We start from the raw sequence: 20317 nt of genomic DNA on the forward strand, positions 1-20317 counted from the left end.
CCCATGTGGATCATTTTTAAACTCTTTATTGAATTTGTTACAATATTGCTTCTGTCTTATGTTTTTTGGCCCTGAGGCATGCGGGATCTTAGTTCCCTCACCAGGGATCAAACCCACACCCCCTGTATTGGAAGGTGAAGTCTTAACCACTGGACTAGCAGGGAAGACCCCCTCCACTTCTCTTTGAAGTTTCATTATCTACATTTGCAGCCAGATAGACAAGACAGGCTGATAATGCTCTTTCTCAGCTTTGTATATACAAACCACTGGGATCTTTTGAGTCTGGCTTTTTACTATCTGTGTATATGTTTAGGAGAGTCATCCAATGGGGGTGTGGCTGAGCCCCATTCACTTTCCTCACCCTAGAGCCCATTACTCTTCAGCCAGGCCCACCTGACTCTGCCCACTGCCCAGGCTTCATGCTCCAGTTTGCCCAGCCTGGGGGCACAGCTCAGCCTCTGCTCACCTGGTGCTCCCAGGAGAGCACTCCTCTTCCCAATACACTCACCCGTCTTGGCTGCAGCACACTCCACTTCTTAGTCCTCCCCCTCCCTCCCCAGCGGCTCCTTCAGTTTCCTTTCCCAGCCCCTCCTCCTTTTCCCCAAATCACACCAAGCCAGGGTGCTCTAGGCACCATCTTCGGTCCTTCTCTTCTTTACATTGGATTCAATCAGTCCTGCAACTTTAACTGTCATTTACAAGCTGAGTTGATGCCTCCAAAATTTTGATCTCCAGGCATCCGGCTCTCCTAAACTCCAACCCCACCACCCTCCCCACCCCCGCCACTGCCGCAACACTCACACATCTTTGCTACCCGCTGCACACTTCCACTTGGATGTCTCTCAGACATCATAACCAATCGGAGCTCATGACTTCCCCCAAAACTCTTCCCAAGCTGAACACCCTCAATACCTCCCTCTTCCCTCCTCTCCCCTTTCTCTTTCCTGCCACCCTAGTCCAAGCCTCGTCATCTCTGCCCTGGCCTACGTTGAGGAGGTGTCACCGATGATACAGGCCATCACTTGGGCACCCAGGAAGAGTAGGAGAGCTGGCTGTTTCTAGAAGGAGTCTGGCTGGAGATGCCTGGGGGAGGAGTGCTGATCCCCAGCAGCTGGGTATTGGCAAAATATGGCCGGGGCCACCTTGAGCTCTGCCATTGGTGTCCAACCTTGCTAACAGAAAGAGCATTCTCTGATACCAGTTGCCTTGCGGGTGAGTTGCTTATCTGAGTTTTAGCATAAGAAGGAGAGCCCATGGGTCATCCAGTCACAAAGTGGCTTGCTCCCCCACTACCTCCTGACTAGTTTCTTGCTTCCACACCTGCCCACCAAATAGCAGCCTTACAGATTGTGTCCAGCCCCTGTTCTAAACAGAGCCATCATGGGCTTCCATGGGCCATCAGCTAAAACTCAAGCTTCTGACTGTGGCTTACAGGCCCTGCCTGATCTGTCCTGGACCTCGTTTCCTACCACTCTCCCGTAACCCCACTAAACCCCTGGTCCCACTTTGTCCCTCGGGTGCATCCAAGCTTATTTCAGCCTCACGACTTTTATTTACCCTTCCAGTGTCCTCTGTCTGGAACACCATTCACTTAAATCTTACATCTCAGCTCAAATATTTGCCTCTGCATAGAGGCACCTATGCCCACCCCCACTCTCCATCACCTCACACATGTCTCTGCTCTGCATGTTTCTTTCATGGTGCTCAGCATATCTGCAATATTTTTAAACTCGTTAATCTTTTTTATTTCTGAATCTTCCGTTGGAACAGAAGTTCTGTGAGGGCAGGTCCAATTTCTGTCTTTCTCAGTGTGCAGAGGCTGGCACGCTGCCTGGCACATAGGCAAGGCTGAGAAATGTAGATGATCAAGTCAAGTCCCCTGTTGTTCAGTCGCTAAATCATGTCTGATTCTCCGTGAGTCTGTGGACTGTGGTACGCCAGGCTCCTCGGTCCTCCATTATCTCCCAGAGCTTGCTCAAACTCATGTCCATTGAGTCAGTGATGCTATCCAACCATCTCATCTTTTGCCCTCTTCTCCTCTTGCCTTCAATCTTTCCCAGGATCAGGGTCTTTTCCAATGAGTGGGCTCTTCCCATCAGGTGGTCAAAGTATTGGAGCTTCAGCTTCAGCATCATTCCTTCAGGGTTGATTTCTTTAGGATTGACTGGTTTGACCTCCTTGCAATCCAAGGGCCTCTCAAGAGTCTTCTCCAGCACAATTTGAAAGTATCAGTTTTTCAGTGCTCAGCCTTCTTTATGGTCCAACTCTCACATCCGTACATGACTACAGGAAAAACCATAGCTTCGACCTACAGACCTTTGTTGGCAAAGTGATATCTCTGCTTTTTAAGTCCCCTGCCTTTTGCTAAACAGCCCACCCTGCCCTGCCCCCCCACCCAGGTCCTGTCACCCCACTGAACCCTTTTGCACTGGGTCTCTGTCCCTCTCCTCTTCTCCCCCGAGATCACCATCTCCTCTCTAGGGTATGACTTCAGTTCAGAGGCCAGCTTGAATGCAGTGTCATCAGTCCTTGGATCCTCCCTAAAGGCCCAGCCCTGGGACTACAGCCATTCTGGTGGATCTCAAGGCAGGGGTGCTGAGACCCTGCCCAAGCTGCAGAAGATTCTGGGACAGAAAGACCCTGCTTGAGTCCCCCCAGTGGGGCTGGAGAGCTGGGATGTGCCTGCTGCCACTGCTGACTGAGAGTTGATGAGCCCCACCTTGAGGAGTCTCCCAGGGTCCCCTGGGGGCTGCAAGCAGTTATTCTCCCACCTTCACTAGGTGGGTTGGCCAAGGTCTATGGGGAATCACGATGCCCTAACCAGGGTCATGTGGGGCTCCTTCCCTGAGGCCCAGATCCCTGCTGGCCTCTGGGGGGTTTCTGACAGCTCCCTTGGCATCGATCGCCTCTCTTCCACCACCACCTCCCCACCCTCTCTAGCGTCTCCTAATCCTTTGCACACGGCCCTGCTGCCGCCAATTAATCCCTGCTGTGTCCCAGAGGCCATCCGAGAGAAGCAGGAAGAAGGCAAGTCCTGGCTGGTGGACGGCATCCGAGCAGGTAACTCAGGATGAGGTGGCAGCTCTGTGGGACCTCGGATGGGACCCCTTCCATGCTCTTCTCCCAGCAAGGCATTTAGACATGGAGAATCTGGCAAGGCTGGAGACCTGAGGCTTTTTCCCTGTGAGGCTCAAACCTTAGTGAATCTCCAAGGCAGCTTGTGAAATATGGATTCCAGGTCCTGCAGAGTGTTTAGAGGGGCCTAGGAATCTGCACCCCCCCCAGCTTCCCTGGAAAATTGTGAAAGGCTGGTAGTCCAGGTACCATTGTTGCCCTGAGTACCACTCCCAGGCCCCCTTCCTGCCTATGCTTCCCTCATCAATGTGGAATCAGCAGCGACAGGGCAAAAAGACGGGAGGGAACCTGCAAGTGTTTCTATCCAGGAGGAAATGGCTGGGGAAAGAAGGAAAATTGGAGTGGGGAAGGCTCCCCTAGTCATTTCCAAAAGGTTCAGAAACACAAGCCAGCATCGCTGCCTGCTGGGAAATGGCTCGTAGGACTGGGGTGCAGAAGCAGCCAATCCTGGGCAAATGTCGGCACCTCCAGGTAGATTTAGGACACTTGGAGTCAGGCCAGACTGAGCATAAGCACAGCTGGGTCACTTACTGGCTGTGTTACTTTGGGCAGGTCTCTTGACCTCTCTGTGCCTCCATTTCCTTAGCTATAAAGCAGTGATGAAAACAAGCTTATTTTCCTGAGGCTGAGGAGGAGGCAGAGGTGAGAACAAGGATGAAATGATCGTGGCTTATGGAGCTGCCTGTGTCTGGCTGGGGTGGTGAAATCTGCCATCCTAAACATGCCACGTGGGGCTCTGCCAACCTTGGAAATCAGTGTCGACACCCCCACACCCAACAAGGAAAGGGAAGACCAGAGATGTCGCGTCTGGCCCAGGTTCACATTGTTGGCAGCTGAGCCAGGGATCTGATCCCCTCACTAAGAACTGTGTCCCAAACCACAGCTTCACTAAGGAGGAGTTGGGCTGCAGATGCCAGAATGGAGACAGAAGTCGGGGCTGTGAGCAGAAGGGCAGGCAGTGTGAAGCTGGGCCCTGGGGCAGGGATCCTGGGCCTGTGATTGCCCTTTGCAGCCCTTTACCAGGGTCCCTGGCAGTGGAGGGACAGAGAAGCGCTCTACTAATACCTTGGCTGCCCGTGGCCAGGGGAAGGAGGACACACCATGCCAGCACAGCCTCAGAAAGGTCCTATAAGGGCTGGAGTTTGCATATATTGATCTGTGTGTTACTTGCTGGGCTGGGCCATCCTGCAGGGGTATAATCATAAGATCAGGGCTGCCCATTCCCTAAAGATATATGAAGTCAGAATCTGAACCCATGTAAAGTAGCTATCGCAGTAAACCATGAAAAAGGGAGCCTGTTATTTTATCTTAAAATTTTCTAAATCATGAAAATATGTTAATTTTTATAATATATTAAGCATAAAAGTTATTTTCCATTCATATACTGCTCATCATGTATTTTAAAAAATTTATAATGGGGTTCTGCTGAACATGATAATTAAAATTAGCATTTTTGCTTGACATCCAATAATAGTCACAGCCAACACTTATTAAAGCTCTCATCATGTGGTAGTCATTCTTCTCATCAGTTTGTTTTATCCTCACAATTATCTCCACAAGATAGCTACTATTAATGTCCCCATTTTACAGACAAGCAAACTGAGGCATAGAGCATTTACTTGATTTGCTCATGACTGGAGTCTGGAGCATGTAGGTCTTTCCATGTTAGTTCAAATAGATCTATTTAAAATCAATGGCTCTATAATATTCCATTATTGGATATTTATTTATAATATTTCCATTATTGGATGAACAATTAGGTATTCCCAATAACCAGTCTCCTACAGGCTTTCCTGGTGGCTCAGCAGTAAAGAATCTGCCTGCAATGCAGGTTCAGTCTCTGGGTTGGGAAGATGCCCTGGAGAAGGAAATGGCTACCCACTCCAGTATTCTTTCCTGGGAAATTCTGTGGACAGAGGAGCCTGGTGGTTACAGTGGGCTCACAAAAGAGTCAGACACAACTTAAGCGACTAAACAACACACGGATGGATATGTGAATATTTTTCATCTTTTTCTCTAACACTGTCATGAACCACCTCTTTACATGTATGTTTGTGGGCTTGAATATTTCCATAAGGAAAATACCTGGAAGTAAAATTGCAAAAATGTATTTTAAAGATGGTGAGCGAAAAAGAAAATATGTAACTCACAAAAACAGCCCATGAAAGGTGGGAGCAACTGTGAGCTCTCAGGGGATACTGAAGGCCTTTTTTCCCCTACAGGTGTCAGGATGTTGAGCTGGGTCCAGAGGGTGCTGCCTCAGCCCCCAGGGACTCCTCAGAAGACCAAGCAAGAGGAGGAGGGGACAGAACCAGAGCCAGAGATGGAGCCGAAGCCTGAAACAGCCCCCGAGGAGACTGAGCTAGAGGAAGTGTCCCTGGTAAGAACTGAAGGGCCAGGAAGGTCATGCTGGCCTCGCTGCTCAGAGAATCCCCAGCTTGGATCAGCTGCCCCCACCCAGCTTCCACAACAGAGAAAGTTAGGGCCAAAAGGAAATGTGGGCGGCGGGGATATCCTGGTTCTGTAAACAGCCAGATAGTAAACATTTTAAGCTTTGTAGGTCACGCTATCTCCGTTAATTACTCAATTCTGCCACTGTAGTGTGAGAACAGCCATGGACAATATATAAATGAATGAACATGGTGGCTGTGTTCCAATAAAACTTTATTTGCAAAAGCAAGCACTAGGCTGGATTTGGCTCACTGGCCATTATTTTCTAACCTCTAGAGTCTAAAACAGAATTAATCAAAGTAGCCAGGCCCAGAACCATTTGTTGCCGGTCCAGAAGGAGACCAGGAGCTTGCCAGAGATAAATCTACTATATATTAAGCACACTGCTTAGTTCAGCTTGTATTGTTTTGCAGTATGACTTTCTCCTTAAAGGAAGCAATGTGTTGATATACAATCTGCTGCAAACCTCTTAAACATTGTGGACCAGTAACAGTTTGCAGACTGCCACTGGTTCCTGGTCCACACCTGGGACAGCTCTAGATTTATATACATATTTTGTGCACCTGTGCATGTATGCACATCTCTGTATGTATTAGTGTGTTAATAGACCTGAAATAATGTGTTTATGAGTGGATATTTGTATGTCAGTGCAAAACCACAAGTATATTTGTATATGCCTATATATGTGTGTGTGTATGTTTATGTGACTGGGCATATACATGTATGTGTGTACAAACAAATATCTATGTCTGGGTCTATATGCAAACATAAGTGTATGCACACTTGAGTGGGGCAGCTTTCTGGGCGAGGTGGTAGACCTGGGAGACTCTCCCAGGTGGGAAGTGAGGCCCTAGGATTTCAGAGACCACTGTGAGAATAGAGCTGTTTGGTCCTGTGGGGGCTCGGTCATGGGTGGGTCAAGGGCTGCTCTGCCTGTACCGGGGCTGGCATCACTGGGGGCTCACATGGCCTTGTTTGAACCCTCCAGCCACCGGAGGAGCCCTGCGTGGGGAAGGAGGTGGCTGCGGCTATTCTGGGTCCTCAGGGTGAGTGCTGGAAGCCCTGGCCAGTGGGTGGGGGGAGGGCGGGGAGGGAGAAGGGCTGTATCCTGCACTTAGAGCCCAGTAGCAGCCCATGAGATTGGCCCATGAGTGCTCCCTGACAGATGAAGAAACTGAGGCTCAGGAAACTAAGGGCAGACTCCTGGGGACTTTCTAGCTGAGCTGAGCTGGGACTGCAGGCTTCCAACTCCCTCAGGGTTCTCCCCTCTCCTCTGCCTCTGACTTGACCTCCCCAGCAGGTAGAAACGGGCCTCTGAGAGGGTCTAGTCCTAAAGTCAGAGGGACTCTTTCCAGGAACCCAGGAGACTGCTCTCACTCCGCCCACATCCCTCCAGGCCCAGGTTTCTGTGGCTCCCGAAGCTCACAGGTACTACAGCACCCGCCCCTCTCCTCAGGGCCAGCCCCCCACCCAAGCTAGGGAGTCACTGAGGAGGCGGGGACGGCCACTGCTCTCTGCTCTGCAGTCATTCCCAAGCAAAGGCCCAGGTGACCCTAGGAATTGGCTGAGGGGAGCCTCAGGCAGAGGAGGGGGGTCTCCTGGGCCAAACCAACCATATGACCAAGAGAAATGGAGGCTGAGGACCAGAGATTTCTCAGTGTTCGGGTGAAATGCAGGTTTGGTGTGGCCAGAGCTTCTGATTTTCCCCATGAAGACAGGAAATCTAGACTTTCCCATGAAATCTCCCCAAAAGGTCACATTTTAGACCCTGGGTGGTTGCCCCAGTGAGCATGTCTGTGGGGGGCGGGGGCTGGCCTCAGACAGTGAGTCTGTGATTCTGTCTAGGCTGACAAGCCTCTGTCACAACACCCCACAGGAAACCCTCAACCCTTCCAGAACACAAGACATGAGCCAAGTGCAGGAGGGGCCCCTTGGAGCCAGGCTAACTGGGCACAAGGATAATTGGCTGATGTTTTACTGAGTATCTCAGCAGGGTGTGCTTCGAATGGCATGGGGCAGGCCTGGCCTTACCAAGCATTGGTGTCCCCCATTTTCCAGAGAGGGACACGAGGCTCTTGAAGGGAGTTGATGTGTCTGAAGTATCACAGTGGGAGATAGAGGTTTGGGGTTCAAACCAAGTTCTTTAGGATGCTGTAGACTGCCATGCTGACCAGGGAGGGGTTGGGGGCATTGAGAGCAGGCCAGTCTCTCTGTCCCTCAGTGGTCCCAGAGGCTGGGTGCTGACCTGGCTCAGGAAGGGTGTGGAGAAGGTTGTCCCGCAGCCCGCCCACAGCAGCAGGCCCTCCCAGAACATTGCTACAGGCCTGGAGAGTCCAGATCAGGTACTGCTGGGGTTGGGAGCTGCGGTGGGTCGGGGGGAAGGGGTGGGAGGGAGGCCAGCGCACCTGTATCTTTTGCCCACGTCTGTCTGTCTGTCTGTCTCAGCAGGCAGGAGCACAGGTCCTCGGGCAGTGCAGCACTCGGGGCTCAGGTAAGGACAGGAGGCCAGATGGCATTATAGCGGTGGGTTTAGAGGCTGCTGGGACTTCCCTCGTGGCTCAGTGGTGAGGAGTCCGCCTGCCAATGCAGGAAATGCAGATTCAATCCCTGGGTGGGGAAGACCCTCTGGAGAAGGAAATGGTGACCCACTCCAGTGTTCTTGCCTGCACAATCCCATGGACAGAGGAGCCTGGAGGGCTACAGTCCACGGGGTTGCAAAGAATCAGACACGACTGGGCAGCTGAGCACTGAGGGGCTGCTGGGTTGGGCCCAGCTCTGGGGGAAGAGCCCATGGGGCCAGAGCTCCTGTCTCAGGCCTGGGTCAAACCTGGCTTTGAGTTGGGTTGACCGGGGGCTCTGGGCAGGCCTCTTGCTGCTAGCAGGCTTCTTTTCTTTTGCAGATGAACCCAGTGAACCCTCCAGGGCTGAAGACCCCGGGTGAGTCCCTTGTCCCTGAGTCCCATCTGTACTGTGTGTGGTGGGCTCAGCATGCCCAGAGCCAAGGGTCCACCACTACCTCTATGTGTGACCTTGGACGTGCCTCTTGTCTCTTCTGGACCTCACTTTTCTCATCCACGGTATGGGGATGATGGGCCCTGTGCTGCTCATAGTTTTTTGTGTTCATTACTGGGAGATCCTCGGATAGGGGCCAAGGCATGGGTGAGCTGCTTAGGGGTGGGCCTTGTGTAGGTGGGTGCCACATGGAGGTGGGTGCCATGTGGAGGTGGTTACCATATGGAGGTGGGTGCCCAGAAGCAGGGTCTGGGCCACCATGGGGAACACTAGGGTGCCCAGTTGGCCTCACAGCTGGCCACAGCTTCTGACTTCTCAGTGTGCTTCCCTGGTGGCTCAGACAGTAAAGCGTCTGCCTGCAATGCAGACCTGGGTTCTATTCCTGGTTTGGGAAGATCTCCTGGAGAAGGGAAAGATAACCCACTCCGGTATTCTTGCCTGGAGAATCTCATGGACAGACGAGCCTGGTGGGTTACAGTCCATGGGGTCACCAAGAGTTGGACACGACTGAGTGATCGACACTCTTGCTTCACTTGCTCTGACCTCTCAGAACTGACTGAGAGGGTGGCAGGCTGGGTGGTGACTGTGGCAAATGGGGGAGCCCATGTCCCACTCCTGAGAAGGGCCTCACTGAGCTTCACCTGCCTATGCCTTGATAGACTGTCGGGTCCTTGAACTCAGGCGTGCTTGTCTAGGTCACTGCCAAACTCCTAGTGACCAGCACAGTGCCTGCCGTACAAAGGCGACTCAGCACAGAAGAGATGAATGAATGAATATACAGTCACACATACCATTCATTCATTCAGTCATTGCTCCCACTCGCTCTCTATTTCTTTTGTCCCCTGGAGGCTGCCTAGGTCTTGGGTCCCCAGGGTTACTCTGGAGACTAGTGAGACCAGTAAAGCCATTAAGGATGAAGGCACCCAGAGGACTTGCCAGCTTTCTTTTGGGCCACGCCTGGGAGATGGGTTCCCCTGGGAGCATGGAGCTTCCCTGAAGAGAGTGGGGATGCCTGGAATAGATGGATCTGGGGACCCAGTGTTTATCCCAGAGCCAGCTACGTAATTGGTGGGGCCCACTGCAGAATGAAAATACAGGATTAAGATGTTGACAATACAGCATTAAACCAAACATGAGCCTTTCTAAGTATGGGGCCCTGTGTGAGCACACTGTTCACATACCCATGAAGCCAGACTTCTCTGTGCCAGTCACAGGGAGCACCCCCCCAACCCCCTGCTGCATTCAGGTCTGCAAGCAGCCCCAACTCTCATCTGCTGCCCAGGAGGCCAAGGCTGGGCCTGTGGTTCCAGAGCCTTGTCCAGCCTTGGGTCAGAATTTCAGTTTGGCGGAAGTTCTCTACCACTGGAAGCCCTTTAAGAGTATGCAGTCCCAGGTCCCCACTGTGTGGAATGGGAGCCGGGGAAGGGCTGATCACTTGAGTTTGCTCAGCTGACCGCTGGCCCCTCTGCAGGCCCGGGCCCTGGCTGCTCCGGTGGTTCGAGCAGAATCTGGAGAAAATGCTGCCTCAGCCCCCGAAAATCTCTGAGGTGAGTTGAAGAAAACGGAGAGCAGGCAGCTGACTACCCAGGAAGGGCCTACCTACTCCAGCAAGTGCTTCTCACTCCTGGGACCCTTGGAGGGGGACGGGTGCTCTCCTCCCTGGAGGGTCCTAGTGGGGAGGAGTGGCTGCAAGAGGGGCTAGGGGTGGAGGGGAAGAGTGGGCGAGGCTGGCCAGGGTTTGAGCGCCCCAGGCCTCTTGTTCCGTGACGTCATTTCCTGTTTTGGCCCAGGGCTGGAGCGATGAGCCTACAGATGCTGCCTTAGGTCCAGGTACAGGGAAGGGACCTGGGGAGGGGCTGCCTGGGATGGTCACAGACTGGGCTGGGGGTACAAATGGGGCTCCAAGGGTGCTCGGGGAGGGGTTCAGCTTGCAGGGAACTGGCTGTTGTGGGAACCCTGAAACCCCTTCACTAGTCCAGGCTGGGAAGCCAGGGACAGCCTCGTGAAGGCCTGGACAAGGCCCTGCCCCTCAGCTCCATGTCTGTCTGAGGATGGGGAGAGTTAGTGTGGTCCCGAAGGGCTCCCCACTCAGTCACATTGGCACCTCGAATCTGGATCCCATGCCCTTAGGGGTTGCATGGAGCCCCGCCATGTCATCCTTACCCCCTCCCTCTCTGTTACTTAGAGCCCCCAGGACCCGCCGTGGAGATCAAGCCCGCGTCGCAGGCCCAGGAGAGTGCCTCCCTGCCGGCTCCTGGCCCCCCAGAGCCTGAGGAGGAACCGACCCCAGAGCCCCAGCCCAGTATTCAAGCCTCCTCCCTGCCGCCTCCACAGGACTCTGCCAGGTGAGCCCCTCAAACACCTCTGCTCGCCCAGGCAGCAGGCTCAGTGCCTGGCCCCAGCCCAATACAGCCCCTGCCCGCCCCCTCCCCCGCAAAACGAGTCTTTGAAATTAGAAAAGTAACACATGCACCTGGGAGAAAACTCCAGTGGGTTTGCAGCGCCCCCTCCCTAGGCAATCACATCTGCAGCTTCTCCTGCTTCTGCACAATTCCGAGATGCAGACGAGCTCGGAGAACATTTCTCCTGCAAACATACATACCCAGCAGCAGCAAACTCTAGATACGCTAGGCTCTAGCAGTAGATTCCAGTTCATCTCACTTTTTTTTAATCTAAAAATATATCTTAGAGGTGGTTTTTACACATAAAGGTCAGTTCCACTCTTTCAGTGGCTGCATACTACTTCATTATACCGATGTGCCAGCTTTTATTTAACCATTCGGTGGACATTTAGGTGGGTTTCCACTCTTGGAACAGGTAATATACTTGTACAGGCATCATCGCGTTCATGTGCAAGCGAATCAGAGGAAATAGAGTTGTTGGCTCAAAGGATACACGCATTTAAAATCAGGATGGCTACTTCCCTGGTGGTCCAGTAGTTAGGACTCCACTCTTCCAGTGCAGGGGACACGGGTTTGATCTCTGGTTGGGAAATTAAGATCCCTCATGCCATGTGGCCAAAAAAATAAAATCAAGATAGGTACTGCTAAGTGCTCCCACCCTGGCAGTGTGTGAGGGGCTGGAAATGAATCTTAGAGGTGGGGTGGAGGGTAGTGGGGGACTGAGTTACTTGCTGGGGTCTGAACAGTCACCAGAGGCTCACCTGGGGAGGCCAGGATGGGGCAGCGGTGTTCAGGGCTGGGCACTTGGATTCTGGTTCATCTTCTGGCGGGTTGCTACCTGCCTTGGGGAGGGGTCTGACTCTAGCCTCAGTCTTCCTATGAGTTCTCCTGCCTGGACATGCCCCTTCTCTCTCTCCCACTTGCAGGTTGATGGCATGGATCCTGCACAGGCTGGAGATGGCCCTGCCACAGCCAGTGATCCGTGGGAAGGGTAGGGAGCAGGTGGGTGCTGTCTGGGGGAGTAGGGATCCTGGGTAGTGGTGGTGGGAGGGTCCTGGGGGCTCAGACAAGGGTGAGATGGTCCCTGGTCGGGGAGGGCAGACGGAAGATGGGAGCCTGCAACCGGAACTCAGCCCCACTAGCCTGCCTGTCTGCATGGCTCACGTCCATTCCACACACACACAGTCTGGTCACTGTGACCACAGTGACTGCCTGCCCGCTGCTCACAGTCAGTGGGGAGGTGCTTCCATGGGAGGGGCAGAGAGGATGTCGGGTGCAGAGGAGGAGGCTCAGGAGCATCAAGGAGGACTTCCTAGTAGAGGTGGCCTGCAAGCTGAGACCTGAAGGAGGAGTAAGAAGAGGGTGGGTGAAAGTGAAGGGGGTGGTGTAGGAGGGGCCCTTTAGGCACAAGGTCAGTATGCGCAAAGGCCCAGAGACAAGAGAGGCCCAGAATGTTCTAGGAAGAAGTGGGGCTCTTGGGAAGCCAGCGGGCCCCATGTGCATTTCTGACGATCTAGAGCTCCCACATGGGTTGGAGGGAGGAGCAGGGTACCCTACCTTTCCCTCTCCAAGAACCCGCTGCCTGGCCTTTCTCCGTTGGACACAATTGAACATTTTCGTAGAAGCACCTGGAATGGGAGGCCTGGGAGGTAGTCCCCCTGTAGCGGAAGGTGGACAGGAAGCTTCAGGACTGCTTCCCTGCCAGTCGACCCCTCAGGCTCCATGTTCACACACCCTCTGTGGGCAGCAGAGGAAGGAACAGCTTTGGAGCTCCCCAAGAGGAGGGAACGGGGGTGTCCAGAAGCAGGAATGATTAGTGGGTGAAGATGCACTGACTGGGGGTCTCTGAGGATGGGCTGGCGGGGAGAGGCCTGCGTGTAGATGGAGCTTTGAGAGAGCCCTCAGGGGAGGATGGGAGAGGGTTTTCATGCATAGAGAACCAGAGAGAGGGCAACCAAGGCAGGTGCCCACCTGGGCAAAGGAAGTGAGGTGGGACCAGGCAAGCAGTGAGTCTGATAGGGGAATGACCAGAGCAGCGGGCCACTCTGAGGGGGAGGGAGCATCTCAGGCGCAGTGAGGAGACCTCTTACTCCTGGTGTGCCAGCAGTGCTGACTGAAGCAGGAAGGCCGGTGAGGGGCCCACAGAAACTGTTTCCCCATTTCTCCCCTACAGGAGTCTGATGCCCCAGTGACATGTGACGTGCAGACCAGTAAGTGACACCTTAGTGGGTCCTTGTGTGCGTCTCTGTGGGGGTTGTTTGGTCTGAGTGTGCATGGACCAGGCAAGGACATGGGGATGGCCGGGGCAGCCAGTTCCCAGACCTGGACCTGGGAGAGCCAATGCTCTGCAGGCCACACTTCGGGTCAGCCTGGCCAGGTAGCCAGAGCCTGGCCCAGAATCAGATGGTGGTTGGAGACCCGCTCCTGGGGACCGGGGAGCCGAGGGGATGGGCACATAGGCAGGAACCTGGCCTGCCTGCCAGCTTCTATCCAGAAAGAATAATTCTGAGATCAAGTCGGATGAGCCTCCCCTCCTGCGAAGCCCTGGAGAGGGTGTCCCATGGTCCCCTGGGCTAGTGGGTTTGGCTCAGCAGAGTCCCTGGTTGTGGGGTGAAAGGAGAGAGATGGGCTTTCTCTGGGGGTACTGGACACCTTGAGCTGGGAGGGCATCCCCTCGCCTGTGGGGAGTGTGTATTGCTTTTTATCTCAGCCCTGCAGGAGGCCTGGGCCCCGGAGGGGAGGGCTGAGATCCAAAATCTGCTCTTCCTTCATGTCATGGCCTCTGGAAAGGATGTGGCATATGGGGCACCCACACATCCATTCATTTGTCCGTCCATTTGTTCATAAATGCTCATGGAGAACTGCTCTGTGCCAGGCCTGTGATGAGAGCTGGAGGTGAGCGGAGCAGAGTTCAGGCCCAGGGCAGTGGCCCTCTTTCACCCTGGACACAGGCCCTCGGAATGTGGGTCCTGGGTGTCCCAGAGCTGCCGGCCCCAACCCCACTATGGTGGCCTTTATGACCCACTCCGGTATTCTTGCCTGGAGAATCCCATGGACAGAGGAGCTGGTGGGCTGCAGTCCGTGGGGTCAGAGTGGGACACGACTGAAGCGAGTTAGCACACATGGTCACCCCGACACAGGGCGGCACGCACAGCCTGGCTGATTGTGGAGCTCAGGCTTGGGAGGTGATAGGGTTTGTGTAATCGTGATAGTGTCGTGAAGGGAAGGCTCAGAGCAGGGTTCACTCAGTCTCAAGCTCACAGCCACCCTAAAGGGTGCAGAGCAGGGCCACCCCCGGCTATTGGGGTGGGCAGAAGGGCAGAGATGTGCCCAAGGTCACAGAGCAGTTGTCATGGAGCAGTGACTAGAGTCCCTTGGGCCCAACAGCAGCTGCTCAGCCAGGCCAAGGTTAGAGGACCGGACACCCTTCCCTGGAACAGAGACCCACGCCCTAAACCCCCAGGGGCCAGTGAGAGATCTGAGGATGGACACCCCTCCACCCTCCGAACCTGCTCCCTGCTCCTCTGAAAGCCAGCTGCAGGCAGGACCTCGCTGTGTGCCTGGAGCATGTGGGTCATGAATGAACCCAGGGTATGTCAATTTCCTAGGGCCGCCATAATAAAGACCAGAAATGGATACCCTCAAACAGCAGAAATGTACTCTCTCTCAGTTCAGGAGGCCGAAAGTCTGAAATCGAAGTATTGGTAGGGTTGGCTCTGGGGCTCTGAGGTGGGCCCCATGCCACACCTCTCCCTTGGATCCGGTGGCTGCTGGCCATCCTTGATGCCCCTTGGCGTCTAGCTGCCCTCCAAGCTCTACCTTTTCTGTGTCCGCCAAACCTCCCTCTCATGTCTTCTATAAGGAGGTGTCATTGGGTTTAGCTCCCTCCCATTCTAAATCCAGCATCACTTCACCCTGAGGTCTTTAACTAGTGACACCTGCCAGAACTCATTTCCAAATAAGGTCCCACTCACAGGTAACAGGGGTTAGGACTGGGATACAGTTTCTTGGGGCAAACATTGTTCAGATGAGGGTGGCCCCTCCCCTGCCGGGTCCCCCAGGTCCCCCATCCTTTCACTTATTCACTCCCTCTGCCTGTCCACCCCGCCACCCACTCCTCTGTCTTCTCCTTTGTTTCAGGGGTGGTGGCAGCTGGAAGCCTCTGAAACAAAAGAGAAGGGAGCCTGGGAGAGCGCAGATGGACACATGGACAGATGGATGGAAGGAAAGAAGGGTGCCCTGAAGAGAAGACCTGTGGGGGGCGGAATGGGGTGGCCATTGAGCTCCCCACCCTCCTTGAACCCCCTACTGCCCACCCCCCACCAATCCCAGGCAGGGTGATGGGGAGCCAGTCCCAGAACTGCCTCTCAGAGACTTTTCCACCCGAGCAGGGGGAAGGCCAGCCCGGCAGCCTGTAGGCTTTAGGCTAGACAGCGAGAGGACCTCCCACCAGAAGGCTGAGGGACTCCCACGGGCATGGCTTTGAAAGGACACCCACACAGTTCTCAGGACGGTGCCTGACACACTCAGCGCCCCCACGGGACAGTTTTTCCTGAAAGAGGATCTCCTTAGGCTTGGCCATGTTCTTCCCTTCCAAAATTTGGGGACCACTAGTGGATGACATCACTATGCTTTAACTGACATTAAAAAGCATATGGTAGTACATCAAACTTGTGATTGCATGATGTTACTGCTCCGGGTAAGGCTAAAGGGAGTACTTAGGTTTGAGACATGGGTGAATTAATATGGCCCGCATATTGGGGTTGTCGGAAGGAGTCAGCCACGGTTCCTGAGCCAGTTGCCCTGGGTCCCAGCTGACCCACAAGATGTCTTTGTTTGGGGCAAGGAGGATTTTAAACATTGGCATTAGTTGTCGACATTGAAAAATCAGGTGACTTGGCTCAGAAAAACTTGGCTTCTCTTGACAACTGGGAATATCGGGCTGTCATGGTCCCACACTGTACGCTGGGGACAGTCTGACAGCTGTCACCTGAGAGCAGGGGGCACCCTCCACTCTCATCTCCCCAGCTACACAGGCCTTTGAGTTTCGAGACCCCCGAGGTCTCAGACTGGCAACGAGGGGAGGGCAAGCTGGTAGAGGGAACAGGGTGAACATATGCCCGGCGGTGAGAGTATACAGGGAGAGGGCTGGGCACTTCAGCTAATCGGGAGCCCAGAGTCCTTGATGCAGGAGATAAAACTAGAAAAGTTGGGGCCTGATGTCAGGGGACTAGGCTGTAGATGACGGGGAGCCATTGGAGGTGGTTGAGCAGGGCAGTGACTTTGCAGAGATTACTCTGAGGCTAAGCAAGCATCGGAGACAGAGAAGGCCACTGAAGCAGGGTTCTTGAACTTCAGGTGACATCTGGGGGTGGCTATGAAGAATGTCCCACACCCAGACCTTCCAATTTAAAGAGTGTGGGAACCTGATAATCTGCATTTTCAAGAAGCACCCACTTGCTCAGATGATTCTGATGATGGTGTAGTGGAGAGGACCACACTTTGAGAAATACCCAGTTAGCGAGGAATTAGTGCTTCAGGGGCCAGAAGATGCGGGTCTGGGCTAGCGAGAGACAGAGAGGGTGGGTGTCATGATCCAGGTGTGCCAGGGAGGATGAGGGTTTTAAGTACAGGCCAGGGCTTTGCCAGCAACCCAGGGACCAGGTGGAAGCCTTGGCCTAGGATACATGCCCCTGGGCTCCCTGTCGGCTGGTCCTAGAAGCAGCAGCTCCCTCCCTGTATGGGGCTATCGACCTGCACTGCTGGAGTCAGGACACCATTTGGCTGCCCTGAAGACTGCCCTAGGCTGGGAGGATACTGCCCAGGAAGGGGTGTGCCCTGAGGCACTCCAGGGTGAAGTTTAAGCCCTGGATGGAGCAGCAGTTTCCATGTGAGTTTGAGCATCCATAGCGCTTCGTGGCCCCATCTGTGACATGGGTGCCTGGACGGACCCTGGAAAAGCCAGAAGAGCTAAGAGTCAGATGCCTGCAGAGAGGGTCCCACCTTACAGCTCCAGGGACAGGAGGGCCCCGCCCTAGGATCGGTACCCTCTGCCTGCCCTTTCTGACTGGTGATCTCAGGCACCATCCTCTTCTTTGGCTAAAATGGAGATAGGCCTGGCGCAGAGATGAAAGGAGGAAATGCTTGTAAAATGCCTACTCACTAATTAGTACCTAAAGAGAAAGGGTTAATGAGAGGGAAAGCAAGGATGTGAGCAAGGATGGCATCCAACGCCTGTCATGGAGTGGCTGCCAGTGCCAGGGAGGCGCTTCTGGGGCATGCTTGTCACCTAGGATAGCACCTGGGAAATGAGTCAGGGGACCTGGCCCTGCCTCTGGCATCCTGTGTGGCCTTAGACAAGTCACTCAGCCTCTCTGGTCTATAAAATGGGGAGAGGACTGTCCTTACCTTGCAGGGTTGCTGTGAAAGCTCATGAGCTCACAGGTCAGGGGATATTCTGTCCCATGGGTGGCCCCTGGGTGTCAAGCAGGAACTTGCACCCTCAAGGGGTGATCCGGATGAAGACCGCACACCAAGGCTGGGTGACAACATAGAACAGCAAGCACCTATGACCTGTATGTCCCACCACTGGATTCAGGGCCACAGTGGGAGGATCTTCCCTGGTCAAAATCCAGGCTGCTTAGAGGGATAGGGGAGATAGGACTGTAGTCCAGGATGTGGTGGGCATCTCCTCTGTGAGGCAGGATAACATCCATACCTGGAAGACAGGAGGCAGGAGTGGGGAGTGAGGACTCTTGGAAGGCAGACTGCCCCTGAGCCTGGCATGAGGGAAACACCCTATAAAAGAAAGCCTTAATCTGCATCTCAGTTTGCTCATCTGTAAAATGGGGACTAAAATATAAAAGAGGGAAAATAAAATGGGGATAATAGTTATTCCCACTTCAAAAGGTTGATGTGAGGACTAACTGAGTTAATCCATGGGTCACTTAGTACAGGGCCTGGCACATAGTAAATGCTCAATAAGTGTAGCTGGGGGGCTATTGTTATTATCCTGCACTATGAACAATAACTCCCAGAGTCAAAGGAGAAGACTTGAGGCCAGCTTCCACTTAAAGTCACCATTAGTAACTCACACCCGGCTTCAGGCCCACCAAGACCCCTGGAGCTTTTGGGGACCACCTGCTCCCAGGTAATCTTCACCTTTCTCCCCTTTCTCCTGTCTGAGGGTGGGCTCAAGCTCCTGATGAACCTCCCCTGCACCCACTTCTGCCACGCTCACAGCCCTACTTTCTCTGCCAGGGACCAGAGTCCATGGAGAAATGTTGAAAGTGAGACCACGTCCATGAGAAAGTCAAGTTCCCTTGGAGGTGGAGCCTCCAGTTCAAGAGAGAATCTTTCTAGACCCCCAGAGGCAGGTTCTGAGATTATGGGCATGAAGTATGCTGTCAGCAGGGTTGGCATCTGGAGAACAGGCAGTGAACAAACTCTCTCTGTAGCCCTCGGGACATTCCGGGGCATTGCACCTGGATACGGCAGGGTGGACTTTGAGCACAGGTCTCATGGTATCACCTGCAATACTGTGTTTGGAAGCATCGTTTCTGTACAGACCTCCAGGAAGGAAGCCCTGCTGAGAAACAAAGACTAATTATAATTGAAAAGTGACAAGAGTTAGTTGCTCAGTCGTGTCTGACTCTTTGTGACCCCATGGACTGTAGCCCGCCAGGCTCCTCATTCCATAGGATTCTCCAGGCAAGAATACTGGAGTGGGTTGCCCTTCCCTTCTCCAGGTGAGATCTTCCTGACCCAAGGATCAAACCTGGGTCTCCTGCATTGCAGGCAGATTCTTTACCATCTGAGCCACCAGAGAAGCCTTGTCTCAGAAGGAAAAAGAGAGGGGGAACTAATGGAAGGAGACAGGGTGAATTATTGTGGGCCCCCGCACATCACTTTAGCACTGGCCTGGTTGTCAGTGGCCCCGGTGATAACTGCTGTTTCCACAGCTTGGCTGAGAACTGGCGCGTGGCTGGTGATGACCAAGGCTCCCTGTGTGGTCCCTGGGACTCAGAGGCCCAGGCCCACTCTCTCCCATACCGTGTCCCCTGTAGTCAGCATCCTCCCTGGAGAGCAAGAGGAGTTGGATCTCATCCTAGAAGAGGTTGACCCTCACTGGGAGGAGGATGAACACCAGGAGGGCAGCACCAGCACCAGCCCGTGGATCTCAGAGGCAGCTCCAGCTGATGAAGAGAAGGACGAGGTGGTGGAGCAGACGCCCAGGTGGGAGCCAGAGAAGGCCCTGAAAAAAAGATTGTCTGGGAAGATAACAGGCCTATGGTACAGAATCCCCAAGGTACAAAAGGGCAGAGAGCTGGGACCAAGCCTACCTTCTCCTCCCTCTCCCTCCTACCAGATACACATCTTTCTCCCCATGGGCACAACAGTTGCCAAGGTTCTTCTGTAACTTTCCAGGACCTATCTGAGCATATGTGATCATGGATTCCCTTCATTTTTTGCACAAAAGATAGCATATCACATCCATCGACCTTATTACATTCATTCAACAATGTACCTTGAGATCTTTCCACATTGAGAACATGGAGATCATACTCATTTTTCTCAACAACTGCATAGAATTTCATTGTATGGATATGCCAGAATGTACTTAACTTGTCCACTATTGATGGCCATTTTTATTATTTTAAATAATTCTGCCACAAGCACTGTTGTTATATGTCCCTGAATGTGCATGTGTGTATATCTGCAGGATACATTTCCAGAAGGGAGTTGCAGGGTCATCAAGGAAGGGAGTATGCAACCATGGTAGTGATGGCCAGGTCACCCTCTGCAAGGACAGAAGCTTCTCAGTTCAGTCCCTGTGGAGTCTTAGCCGCTCAAGTCAGGAGGCCTCAGGTCCACGGGTCCATGACCTACATTGCAAAGATGGGGAAACTGAGGACCAGGGAGGGTGAGGGGTGACCTAGGGTTGGCACCAGGGTGGTTGGGGGCCAGGACAGGCCCCTGATGCAGGGAGGGAGCCTTCATTGCTAGAGAGAGGCCAGGGCTCCCCAGGTGCAATCTTGCAGTAACAGGACATCCTACTGAGAACTGGGGCAGGAAGGGGACTTGGGGTGCAGCTAAAAGTGACCTCATCTCTTGCCTCTGACTTCAACTCAGGGAGCTGCCTCGGATTCAAGAGGAGAAAGAAGATGAAGAGGAGGAGAAGGAAGACAGAGAGGAGGAAGAAGAGGAAGGCAGAGAGAAAGAGGAGGAAGAAGGCGAAGAAAAAGAGGGGGAAGAAGGCAGAGAGAAAGGGGAGGAAGAAGGCAGAGAGAAAGAGGAGGAAGAAGGCAGAGAGAAAG

General features: G+C 53.6%; 1 protein-coding gene across 1 annotated transcript; it reads left to right on the forward strand.

Moving 5' to 3' along the window:
• The first annotated feature begins 5365 nt into the window (after positions 1 to 5365).
• LOC120873139 (cyclic nucleotide-gated cation channel beta-1-like) lies at positions 5366 to 15663 on the forward strand. Its single transcript, XM_040253915.1, has 12 exons — positions 5366 to 5515; positions 6575 to 6632; positions 6942 to 7014; positions 7808 to 7928; positions 8032 to 8077; positions 8487 to 8523; positions 10070 to 10145; positions 10389 to 10428; positions 10784 to 10943; positions 11927 to 12002; positions 13174 to 13210; positions 15141 to 15663. The coding sequence occupies exons 1-12, from the start codon at positions 5366 to 5368 to the stop codon at positions 15164 to 15166; spliced, it is 900 nt and encodes a 299-aa protein (XP_040109849.1). The 3' UTR covers positions 15167 to 15663.
• Positions 15664 to 20317: the final 4654 nt, after the last annotated feature.

Source organism: Oryx dammah, unplaced genomic scaffold (assembly GCF_014754425.2).
Source record: "Oryx dammah isolate SB20612 unplaced genomic scaffold, SCBI_Odam_1.1 HiC_scaffold_13, whole genome shotgun sequence".
In the NCBI taxonomy this organism is placed as follows: domain Eukaryota; kingdom Metazoa; phylum Chordata; class Mammalia; order Artiodactyla; family Bovidae; genus Oryx; species Oryx dammah.

What these genes read in the sequence shown, in the direction of transcription:
- LOC120873139 (XM_040253915.1), top strand. Translation starts at nt 5,366, where the DNA reads ATGTTGAGCTGGGTCCAGAGGGTGCTGCCTCAGCCCCCAGGGACTCCT. An exon ending in AGCTAGAGGAAGTGTCCCTG is followed by an intron (nt 5,516 to 6,574) that starts GTAAGAACTGAA and finishes TGAACCCTCCAG; the next exon opens with CCACCGGAGGAGCCCTGCGT. An exon ending in AGATGCTGCCTTAGGTCCAG is followed by an intron (nt 10,429 to 10,783) that starts GTACAGGGAAGG and finishes TCTGTTACTTAG; the next exon opens with AGCCCCCAGGACCCGCCGTG.